Source organism: Carcharhinus amblyrhynchos, chromosome 11, assembly GCF_965287045.1.
Source record: "Carcharhinus amblyrhynchos chromosome 11, sCarAmb.v2.hapA, whole genome shotgun sequence".
NCBI lineage: Eukaryota > Metazoa > Chordata > Chondrichthyes > Carcharhiniformes > Carcharhinidae > Carcharhinus > Carcharhinus amblyrhynchos.
This window is the reverse complement of record NC_137334.1, coordinates 50,355,190-50,367,669: the sequence shown is the minus strand read 5'-3', so window position 1 is coordinate 50,367,669 and position 12,480 is coordinate 50,355,190. Positions and strand designations below refer to the sequence as shown.

At 40.6% G+C, this 12,480-nt stretch overlaps 1 protein-coding gene across 4 annotated transcripts in view; it reads right to left on the bottom strand.

Moving 5' to 3' along the window:
- Positions 1–12,480, bottom strand: part of LOC145350125 (myosin light chain kinase, smooth muscle-like) — a 331,906-nt gene that overhangs the window by 198,669 nt on the left and 120,757 nt on the right. For all 4 annotated transcript variants that reach the window (XM_080199061.1, XM_080199060.1, XM_080199063.1 and 1 more), the window contains 2 exons: positions 11,700–11,907; positions 2,119–2,167 (listed from right to left, as the gene is read on the bottom strand). In XM_080199061.1, the coding sequence (XP_080055187.1) occupies positions 2,119–2,167; positions 11,700–11,907 (257 nt within the window). The remainder of the gene's footprint in view (positions 1–2,118; positions 2,168–11,699; positions 11,908–12,480) is intronic.

Genomic DNA, 12,480 nt, shown 5'->3' with positions numbered 1-12,480 from the left:
AGAAGGCCATGAAGGATAGTACACAATGGACCAGATTTTCACTGGCACTGCTGCCTCACAGAGCCAGGGACCCAGGTCCAATTCCAGCCTTGGGTAACTGACTATATGGAGTTGGCACATTCTGCCCATGTCTGCATGGGTTTCCTCCAGGTGCTCTGGTTTCCTCTCACACTCCAAAAATGTACATGTTAGATAAATTGGCCATGTTAAATTGCCCCTTAATGTCAGGGAGATTAGCAGGGTAATTAGTAGGGAATAGGGGTGGGATTTTTGTTGGTGCAGGCTCGATGGCCAAATTGCCGGTAGGGATTCTATACTTCTAGTTTAGACTATGATTCTCCCCAGTGAGAGTTAATCCAGGCAAAATCTTGTCTTTAATGTAATGGAGTTGGATGCTCTGGTTAACTAAAAGGTCTGAATAGCAATAAATCCCCAAGGGTGGACTATGTTTATTCCAAGTCCCGAAAAGAAAGTAAAAAGGGGTGATATTGCCAATCAGTATGAAGCAATTCCTGGATACTGCAGATTGGAAATAGATCTACATGATACCTATATTCAAAAGGGATGATACTCAGATTTCAAATGTCTGTAAAATAATAAGATTGGATATAGGTGTAAAATTGAAGATTATCTCAACAATAATAAATTTAATGTGGACTTCAGAGAGAACAATCCTGCCTGGTGAACTTGCTGGGCTTTTTTTAAGAGGAAGTGACATGCCAAGTAGATTATAAATAGTAACTATCCAAGTAGATTGTTGTCAATATAGTCTTTACTAGACTTCAAATCAGCACTTGACAAAGTTGCACACAAAAAGTTCTCAATGCTCTAAAGAGTAAATCTTGCTATTGGGCAAGAAATTGATTGAAGGGCATAAAACATTGGTTAGGAGAATTCCACCAAATTGCAAGGACTTAGTTGGTAGGTTGCTCTGGACATTAGTGTTGCTGCCATTACCAATTTACATCAATGACTTAGTTTCAGGTACTCAATTTTCCTTGAAATAATGCTCAAAGGGAGTGTGCAACTGGGGCTGGCAACTCAAATTACAGGATGAGCAGCACAAAATGTGCAAAAATAGGAGATAAAATTTAACTCACAAAAATTGAAACTGATACATCAGGAGGGAAAAATGAAAGCAGAGTATGAGTGATGTTAAAACAGTTACGAACAAAGCTTGCAGGTGGCGGGATCCTCAAGGTGATCAACCATTATACAGCAGCAAACAGTACAATCAAAAAAATCCTGAACCGTATAGCCTGAAGCAAGTATACAAGTAAGGAAATCAGCTTCAAACTGTGCAGTGATTTTTTTTTTCAGATTTAACCTTGAACAATGTATACTGTTTTCATCATTAAGACACAAGACGACCATTCAAACTTGGGAAGCAATGCAAAGCAGAGCCAGAGGATGGTTTTTAGGTTTAGAAGTCTCAAGTACAAAATAAGACTTGAGGATTTTTGGTCCTTAAGCCTCCATAGGAGACGTCCGATGGATAATCTTATAAATATCTAGAAGGCTGTAAATAGTATGGAAAAGGAGGTTTAATTTATAGTCACCTTTCAGATTTACCAGGACATGTTTCAATTTTTAAATGCCAAATTTATAATCGGAATCAGGAATGGTTTTTTTCACACAATGAGTGTCTAATACATCGACTGGATTCTCTGATTGATCAAGAATAGAGTAGTGGAGGTGAAAATCTTAGAATCTCTCAGGAATAGATTGAGATGTAATAAGGGATTTCAGGTTCACTCTGAATAGTTGAGCTGAGTGGCCTTCGTCATCCAGGAGCATTTTGTGAATTATAACAATGGTTGTAATGGACTAAGTGATTGGAATAAAAGTAACAAAGAGTAAGGTGAACAGAGGTGACTGGAGTACTATAATGAGTCATTTTGTCAGACTATAGCAACCAGTTGTACAGAGGTGAAATTGCATGGTGTCCTCACCAACTACTTAGTAGAATAGGTGGAAACTGCAGCTCTCAACAGTAAATGTCCTCAAGGATTTTTGAGTGCCCTCAACTTTATGAGATCAAGTTTTAAACTTCCACTTCCATTTTTTATTGCAAATGTTATGCAATGTTACTTGACATTTTATTTAATAAGCATTTACCTGGAAGCATTGGTGCTGGAAGGCCATCCATATTTCCTGTCAGTATCCTCTGGAATATAAAAAGTACAATTCATAAAAGGTCATATTTGCGAATGTAAGATTTTCTGAACTTATGATTGCACATTATGTTATACAGTGATTGGAGATCCTGTGGCGCAGTTGGTAGCATCCCGGCCTCTGAGTGAGTTTGAGTCCCACTCCAGGACTTGATGGCCAAGGAAGACATGATCATAAAGCAGCCAAACAGGTTGAGCGTCAACTTGCAAATCCTTCCAAACTCATCATTTGTTAACAGTAAGAGCGGGAGAGACTCCTGGTCAGCCATGCTTGATGCAGAGTGTTGTCCCCTCAAGCTATTTAAGCCTCTGGCAATAGACTAGTGACCTGTTCCAAGAATTACTAGCTATGGAAACAGAGGAAAGTCTATCTTAGTGCACCATTATGTGCAGAAAGAGAATTGGAATGGAATTTTACAATGAATAGATTCTGTGGAGTTATATATTCCCATCACATACTGCTAAAGGGCTGAGACATTCTGAGGCATAGGATTTATAAATTGCTAACACACTCCTATATTTTGGACAAACACAGAAATACGATTTTTTTATGTGGGTTTGCTGCATATCACCCAGATACCAGTTTCTACAGAAATGATATTTAGTATTAAACTGATGTTTCTTAAAATTTAATCAGAAAATTTGAGTTTGGTAGGAAAAATAAATGACTTAGCAAACTCTTAGTCTCATAAAAAAAATTACATAAATACAGAATTTTAATTACATTTTTGACATATTAGAACTCCATTTGCTGAAGATCACCATCCCAGTTACAATATAAACTGGATGATGAATAACAGAAAATAAGAGATCTGGTCACTAGAATTCTGTCCCAGGGTGATGGGATAATTGAAAATGGAAGCAACTGTTCCATTTGTAGGAATGTGTCTGTCTTGCAGACCATTTCCTGTTCTATTAAATCATAGCCACGTGAAATAAGGGTTACCAGGCGGTGTTACGTAAAAATAGAAATAACCTAGCGATACTAAGGGAAATGAATTTCAAACTTTTTTTTACTAATTTACCTTCATCATTGCTGGCACTACTGAATTCCCTGAGTAGAATTAGTCTATCTAAGGCAGTTTGACAAATTAGACTTAAAATAAAGAATATCAGGTAATTCAAGCAACGTGAAATGTGTTCTGTAGCTGCTCACCCTAAAGTAGAGGCAAAGGTAAACACAGACAGCTTTGGCAGATTATTAGTACAGGCAGAGATGCCTATTCCTAACTGAATCTTGAAGATTGGACCAATGACAATACCAAGATATAGGAGTGCCTGACTAGCTATAAATCAGAATGCTTCCTCAGAAGCATCCCAATCACAATCATAGAATCATAGAAAGTTTACAGCATAGAAAGAGGCCACTTAGCCCATCACATCTGTGCCAAATGGAAAATGAGCCACTCAGCCTAACTCTATTTTCCAGTATGTGGTCCATAGCCCTTTGGGTTAAGGCACTTGAGGTGCATATCTAAACACTTTTAAACAAGGGTTTCTGCCTCTACTACCCTACAGGCAATGAGTTCCAGACCCCAACCACTCCTTAATCTTTCTACCAATCACTTTAAATCTAGGCCCCCTAGTCACTGACCTCTCTGCTAAGTTAAATGGACCCATCCCATTGACTCTGTCCGGGCCCCTCAAAATTTTGTACATTCAATCCCGTCAGCCTTCTCTAAAGTTAACTTACTCATCACAAGTAAGGCTTATATTAATACTGCAATGAAGTTACTGTGAAATTCCCCTAGTTGCCACAGTCCAGCACCTGTTCAGGTCAATGCACCTAACCAGCAAGTCTTTCAGAATATGGGAGGAAACTGGAGCACCCAGAGGAAACCCACGCAGACACAGGGAGAATGTACAAACTCCACACAGACAGAGACCCAAGCCAAGAATTGAACCCAGGACCCTGCTGCTGTGAAGCAGCAGTGCTGACCACTGTGCTACTGTACCACCCCTCTGTTCCAAGGGGTAAAACTCCAGCCTATCCAAACTTGCCCCAGAGCTGTTATTTTCCAGCCTTGGCCAAATCCTCGTATGTTGTCTCTGCCCCATTTCTAGTACAACCACATCCTTTTTTGCAATCAGATAAATCAGAGCAGCACGCAGTACTTTAGTTGTGTCCCAACTAATGATTAAAACAGTTCCAGTACAACCTCCCTACTCTTATGTTCTATACCTTGGCTAATCAAGGAAAGTGTTCCTTATGCATTCTTATCAACCTGTCCTGTTATCTTTAGAGATCTGTGTACATTCACTCTAAGGTCTCTCACTTCCTCTATACCTCTCAGTATTCTCCCATTTATTGTGTAGTCTTTTGCCTTGTTTGACCTCCTCAAATACCTGAGATGGTGCATTTGAGCTATGAAAAGAGGCTGGATAGGCTCAGGTTGATTTCTTTAGAGCAGAGAAGGCTGAGGGAGGGCTTGATTAAACTGTATAAGATTATGAGGAGTATGGACAGGGTGGATAGGAAGCAGCTGTTCCCTTTAGTTGAAGGTCAGTAACATGGAGGCATAACTTTAAGGTGAGCAACAGGAGGTTTGGAGGGGATTTGAGGGAAAACATTGTCACCCAGAAAGTGAAGGGAGTCTGGAATGCATGGCCTGGTTGGATAATCGTGGCGGGAAACCTCACAATCTTTAATAAGTAAGTGGATGGAATATAACATTCAAGGCTCGTGGCTGGAAAGTAGGATTAGTGTAGATTTGTCGAGGACTAAAGGGCCTCTTCTGTATTGTATGACTATGACTCTAATATCAAACAGATGGGAGAAGAAATGAGAAAACAGAAAAACAATGATAAATCAGATACTTACAAAATGAGGAGTAAAAAAAGAAAAAGCACAAGATACAAGAAAATTAAAAGGCAGAGAGTGAATTCAAACAATTTATGAGAAAGAGAAATTGTAGGACTGAAGTAAGGCCAGCAATGCAGAATTTCTGGTTTGGGAAGAGGGGGAAGTTAATTCACCCAGGGGTTTGCAGCATGGTGACTCCTGCAGAATGTTGGATGAGGTTGGTCAAAATTAAGTGCTTCAGTCAAGCTTCCAGGTACTGCTGCCACACCTCCCACTGATCTCCCAGCAGCTGTTTTCCTGTTTCCATGTGTGAAGACTCTTGCAAATGTTTCACAAAAATGTGAACTGTCGTTTCATGATTCAGTCAATGACATTAACCAACCAGGAGAGGGCACTACGAAAGCAGATAGCAAGCGAAGGGAAAGGCAGGAATGAATCTGTGACGGACATGCTCAAAGGGGGAAGCAGCACTAAGGAAAAGTATGAGATAACACTGGTAAAGTTACACTCATGACTATAGTTAAAAAAAAAGTTCTGAGGGCCACAATTTACTGGCATTAATAGGAAACGAATTCCTGTGATTAGTTATGTTAATTAATATATATCCATTGTACTTTCGTTATTCATTTGTGTTTTATACACCATCCATTGTGAAAGAGTGGAGGATGTAATGTTTGATACACCCATAAAACACAGCAACCTCAGCATAGCTGGTTTTAATCTATCTATCCTTTGCAGTGTACACCCAAACTGAGTTGATAATTTTCTCTCAGTGAGAATGCACCAGCTCAACAGCATGGATTATATTAATAATACAGATTGATGGATGTTGTGTCCATGACATCATTGGTCAAATGCCCTGATTCAAGCTCCAAACTGCAACCTAAAATGTCTTCTTTCTTTAACATTTAGAGAATTTCTGTGACTTTTTTTTAGAAACATTGAAAATGAATGGTATATTTTGGAACACATTTATAATACATGAAATATTAATTGGGCATACGCCTTTGAAAGTATAGCTGATTAACTCAAACACTCAGCTTTCATTGGGTTTATCTGTCTTGATAACCATTGCATCGTTGATTTCATATATTATACTTGTTAATATAAAGTATTGGAAATAATCACTTTGCTTTTGCTCACTTAACGCCAGCTGAGCAGTTTCAATTTGCTACAACTGTTCCTCTGTAATTGCTGCTGGGAGCTGCTAAGATGTGACTTGATTTTCACCACAGGCGTGAAAAACCAAATTCAAAAATCTGCCTCTGATGGGAAACTGATTGAAGTGCAGATTGTGATGGGGTTGAACCCTTATTTGGTAAGGAGACTGATTTTCTGTCCACTTAGAGCCTGTCAGGGCAGGAATGGAGCTGTTCAGATGAAGTGAAGGAGTTATTTAGACCCCTCACAGCAGCCATCACTGAGTTTACTGGTTGTCCTGAGGGCTCTGTGGTTTGTGCCAGAGCCTTCTATCTGCTGCACTTTTCGAGCCTTCTATCTGCTGCACTAGGAAAAGTGAGATGTCATATGGAAGCCAGAGGCCTGGCACTTGGGGAAAACCAGACCCTTGTTTTATTGACGCTAACCTGTATGAAATATTCAAGGCTCCTGCTCCTCTTTCTGGAGAGTGGCAGGAGAAATCATTCATCAGTGACATTTCTCTGTATCAACTCTCTTCAATTCCTTCTCTGCTACTTCTTCCTCCTCCTCCCCAGATGAGCTGCCCCTCATGGGGCTTCACTGTTCTCTCCTGAGGGCCATGTTATAAAGAATGCAGCAGATCACCACAATGGCTGAGGCTCTTGCAGAATTGTATTGTAGGGTACTACCTGACCAGTCCAAGCATGGACATCACACCTTCAGAAGCCTGATGAATTCTCAATGTTTGTCCTGCTCAGCAGGTGACATTGGCCTCTGTGCCTCTGTTTGGGACTCTCATAGTGGTGTCAGTAAACATGTCTTCAAGAGATATCCCTCTTCACTTAAATCCATTCATGCACTTTGTAGTTGGAGTGAGAGCGTGAGATAGTTAGAATGGTGGAGGATGAAGGAGTCAAGGCAGCTGCCATTGGCACCCTGCCAGGAAAGCAGGCACACATGTACAATGCTCTTATTCTGGTCACAGGCCAGTTGGATGTTGAGAGAGTGGAAGACCCTCCTATTGATTGCTCTTACTGGCTAGTTATTGCGTGACTTGGTGGCCATATTGTGGGTGCAGCTGATGATGTCTTGCACTTGAACCAGAAATTATGGAAAAGCCCATTGTCCTCTCTGAGTGTATGATATCCTATCAGTTATGAATCTGATGTATTCTCTAGCCTCGATGAAGAAGACTTTTGCCATTGGGAAAGGCACGTGTGTGTAACTGCCTGTGACACACTGCAAAGGTCTATATTTGACCTTTGTAAGGATCAATTGGTGGTAAAATTCAAGACCAGAGTTATTTTAATTGCTACTGGGAGGGTGTGGCCATAGTAGAATAAGGTGTAATATCTACACTGATGAGGGCATAGATCTCTGAGACCATGTGCCTAGAAAGTTGCAGACCCCTTTGGCACTGGCTGTTAGTGTTGTCCAAGTAGCTTCACCTCTGCCTGTTAATCCTGTGCTCAGGGTAGTGCCTCTTTATCCTTTGTCCTTCTCCACTGGCCTCATCATTTGCATATCATTAGTGAGGCCAGAACGGTATCATCTGGGCTCACTAATGTTTCCAAACACACTGGAAGAGGTTTCCACCAACAGGGACCAGGTGTGAAGGAACAGAGGCTATTGAGGCCCATCTGGCAATTGGAGGGGTCATGGGAGGTCAGTGATCAGCAAGCTGGTGATGGGTGGTGGGAGAGGGGGGGGCGGCAGTGCACATGCACTGATCTCCTGATGGACAGATTGGGTCATCGCAGTGGCCTGCTCAGCACACTGATGCCAGTCTCATTTAGGCCCCGTTCCCCCCTTCCCAACCTGAATCCTGCCCCCCATCTCCTGGGCTCCCTCATGGAATTTTGTGTTGTACAGTGTGCCGGAATTCCATCCCACTAAATGCACCTAAAAAATAGGCCAAAAAACCCTCCATTTCCACCCAGTTGGGCACTTAGATTTTTTGGGGGGGAGACTGCCCTGCAGATGTACATTTCAGTTGCAAAATAAGCACTTCTCCAGAATTTGGTGAAGTGGAGAATCTCACAGCAATGTCTATCAGACTTGTTCCTGCATCCCTCAGTTCAAAAATATTTTGCATGCAAATTTGCTGCAAATGCAAACCGATAAGAGCACATCAAGAGCAGTGGGTTATCTGGGGCACTGGTCAATAACGGGTCCAATTTTTAACACTGTGCAAGTGAATGGGCTTTGGAGTGAGATACAATGGGCCCGGTTGTATCTCCTTAAATGCTGAGATTTAAAGAGTAAAAAAATTAACAGTGGAAGTACTGCGAAGGAGGGGAAATTAGAGTCAAATCGGATACAGAAAAATAAGAGGGAAAGAAAGAAAGATGGAATTGAGAGAGAGGGAAAACTGCCTGAAGAATGACCTCTGCACTTTCCAGGCCAGAGAGATTGAATGATTAATGATTATTCTGTTGTTAACAGGGTACACGTACTCAATTACTAGACCTAATGTGGTGTTGTGAGTTTAATGGCTAATAATGTCCAAATGCGGCAAACTCATGAAACTTAGGGATAGATGAAATACCAGATGCAATTTTTACACTGCCAAAGATGAAGCCAGCACAAATTGTCTAGAAAATCATTCATGGGCTATCTCTGCCTCACCACAGATTGCTGTTTGATTTATACATTAAAAATGGTGTGACCCTCACACACTTTTTTAAGCAAATTCTGCACATTCACGATTCACTCCATGAAATGGTAATTCCTGAGAACTTTCCAACTTTCAGTGAACCTGATCACACCGCCCCAGCAGCAAGCACCATGGATTATTATACATTATCATGCTCAGTAGTACCCAGCAGGAGATGCTGGAAAAATGTATCTGAAACCCATCTCTGTCACTGATATCAATCAATTCAACCCCTACGCAATAAAAAAGTAATCTCTGGAAGGTCTGAACACTGGGTGGGTGTCAGGGACATTCTTCTAATGTTTTATTAGCTTGAATTTCATCTGATTTCAAATAAATCGATACATGCCAACCACAAAACTGACAAATAGCTGCAATAAAGCAGTTCTCAAACAAAAGTATATAAACTGAATAACAGCCTTAAGGAAAGCCTTTGACCAGTTCTGCTACTTCATGGAGACTGCATAAGTGTTATTTAGTTTTATTAGATTGGATTGCAGGATTTTCTATTCGAATTTTGCATTCACATTCTGTAATGTAGTGTGCTTAGGCATAAAAATGAAAGCTTTGCATTTATTAACAACAGCTTCAAACCTTCTGAAGATAAAACATGAGGTCCTTGTTATAAATGCATCTCCATTGAGCAAGAAGATTAATTCTTAACAGCCACCCAAATATAGCCAGTCTCCTCTAAAAATACACTCTATCCACGGGAGTCAATATGCTGCTTAGGTTGCTGTAAAAGCATTACTTTAAGTAAGCAAAACTTGAACTGAGCTCACCATGAAGTCACCATGAATTGCTTAAACATACATTGCACTATTCTGAATCATTTGGGTGCATTATGCGTTTTCAGGATAACATTCTCACTATAGTTTGATTTGATTTGATTTATTATTGTCACATGTATTAATAAACAGTGAAAAGTATTGTTTCTTGCACGCTATACTGACAAAGTATACCGTTCATAGAGAAGGAAAGGACAGAGTGCAGAATAGCTAAGGTGAGAGAAAGGTCAACTTCATGTAAGGTAAGTCTATTCAAAAGTCTGATGGCAGCAGGGAAGAAACTGTTCTTGTGTTGGTTGGCCTCAGATTCTGTATCTTTTTCCTGATGGAAGAAGGTGGAAAAGAGAATGTCAGGGGTGCATGGAGTCCTTACTTATGCTGGCTGCTTTGCCGAAGCAGCAGCATGTGTAGACAGAGTCAATGTTTGGGAGGGTGGTTTGCGTGATAACTTGGGCTATATTCATGACCTTTTGTAGTTCCTTGTGGTCTTGGGCAGAGCAGGAGCTGTACCTATAGTATGGCAGCTATTGTGTGTTGTGCAGAATACCGCCTTCAACATTAAATGTACCTATCAAAGTACCATTTACAAGAATAAAACAAGAGTTCCTAATGATGAGTTTTCAATGAGATGCGAACCATCACTGCTGCGTTAAATATTGTAATTTCATCCGAAAACTATGGCAGTTCACATATTTGGGGTTCACATCAATGAATTTGGTTTTTTCAAGTGAAGCACGATGAATGAAGTGTAGTGGGGGCTTGGAAGTTGAGGAACAATACTTTGAGTGACAGGATTGTTATTGTCATTAACACTCAGGGCTTCTGTGCATTTAGTTACTCTGGTGAGCTTCTAAAGTTCCAAAATCAGTTATCCCAATGGGGAAACTGAGATTACATTTTGACTGACAGTTTTAAGAAGTTATTAAAGGATTGGCTGTCTTTGATGTAGCCAGTGAATAGAAGTTTGCTTACTTTCATAACAGATTGACCATTTGAGTGGATTTAAAATCTTTGAATGCATTTTGTAAATGAGTGCCATTTTCAGATTCAAGTGTGTATGATTGAGAGCTCCCTTAGATGGTAAGAAGTTTAATTATTTTCATCTCCACATGATTCCCCCAGTTTGACACTGGAAGGGGAAAAATAGTTTGAAGAATTTGATTGATTGCTTTGGTAGTTGTTTATTGATACTTTTAAAACAATGCTATCATTGTTTTTTCTATAGGACAGCATAGTGGCACACTGCTTAGTACTGCTGCCTCACAGCGACAGGGAACCAGGTTCAATTCCAGCCTTGGATTACAGTTTGTGTGGAGTTTGCATGTTCTCCCTGTGTCTGCATAGGTTTTTTTCAGGTGCTCCAGTTTTCTACCAAAGATGTGTAGATTAGGTTGATTGGCCATGCTAATTTGCCAACTTGTTTCAGGGAGATTAGCAAGGTAAATACGTGGAGTTATGAGGATGGCCTGGATGGGATTATTGTCAGTACAGGTTCATTGGGCCAAATGGCCTCCTTCTGCACTGTAGTGATTCCATGATTCTAGAAGTGGGTGTATAGCTGCAAAGGTAGGTATATGCAGTTAGGCCACAGGTCAATGATGATTTCACTGTTTGGTGGAACAGACCCAAGGAACCACATGTTTTATTCCTGTTCCTCAGTCTCTAAAGACAAAAGGCTGAATGGCCTCCTTCTGATTTGTAGAGATTCTAGGATTCTATGAGATAATGGTTTGTATTTTTAAAGCAAAGGGTCATATGAGAAAGAACAATTCCCTTAAAGCTAGTGGCTCATTCTTTTTCAGATGGAAACATGAGTCAATCATAACTTTTCTGTCTTTCATACACCTTTGCATGAACATCGAAGCTTTCCCATTTCCGACTAAGACTTTCAATGACACACGCGGTACAGGCACATACTATGTGCAAAGTTTACAATTACACATGTGTATTACTATTGAGCATGTTCATATGGAGAGTAAGTAAAATAGAAAGGAAGATGTGAGTGATGGGAGAATCCATTCTGCAGTACTAACGTAGGAAAGCTCACAGCTTGAAAAGAATTCATCCTCTGCTTTCACTTTGCTTGCTGTATAATGAGTCACGATCATTATTCTACCAGATTAATCACATGCACATACCTTGTACAGTTAACTCCACAGTTACTTGGCGAACACCACCAACATTGGCAGTTTCACATGTGTACTTTCCAGCATCTTCCTTTTGCACTTCTTTAATGACTAAGCTGAAAGTTCCACGTGTACTTTGTTCAGTAAAGTACCGATTGCTCTTTGGAACAAGCTGCCCATTCTTATACCATGTGATGTGAGGTTCTGGACGTCCTCTGACCTGAAAGAAAGATGAATTACTCCTAACTGTGGTTGTTGATGAGTGGCAACAGCTTTTACTTTAAACATGAGGGGCAACAGATAGACCTTATTCTGCTCACTTTGTGTTCCAACGTCCAAAATGCAGCAACCCCACAAATTGACTGAACCAATAATTCTCCTAATTTAAAACAAAACAATACAGATCCTGGAAATCTGAAATGAAAACAAAAAATGCTGAAATTATTCAGCAGGTCAGACACTGGGTAGGATTTTAGGGCCTCGCTCATCCCAAAACAGTAAAATCCCACCCGAGGTCAACGAACCTTTCCATGATCTGCCCCTTGCCCACTCTGATTCCCTTGGCGGGCAGGGTGGTAAAATTCCAGCCAGTGTCTTTGGAAAGAGGAACTGAGTTAGGTTTCGTTCTCAATCACGACCCCCTGTTTCTGGCCACTTGTCATTTTAATTCACCAAATTAGTCTCATGTTGAATTCACCTGCAGTGTCCCAGTGAAGTTCAGAGGAACAACATCTCACCTTTCGAACATGTACATCACAACAGGACCCAACATTGAATTCAACAATTCAGATTG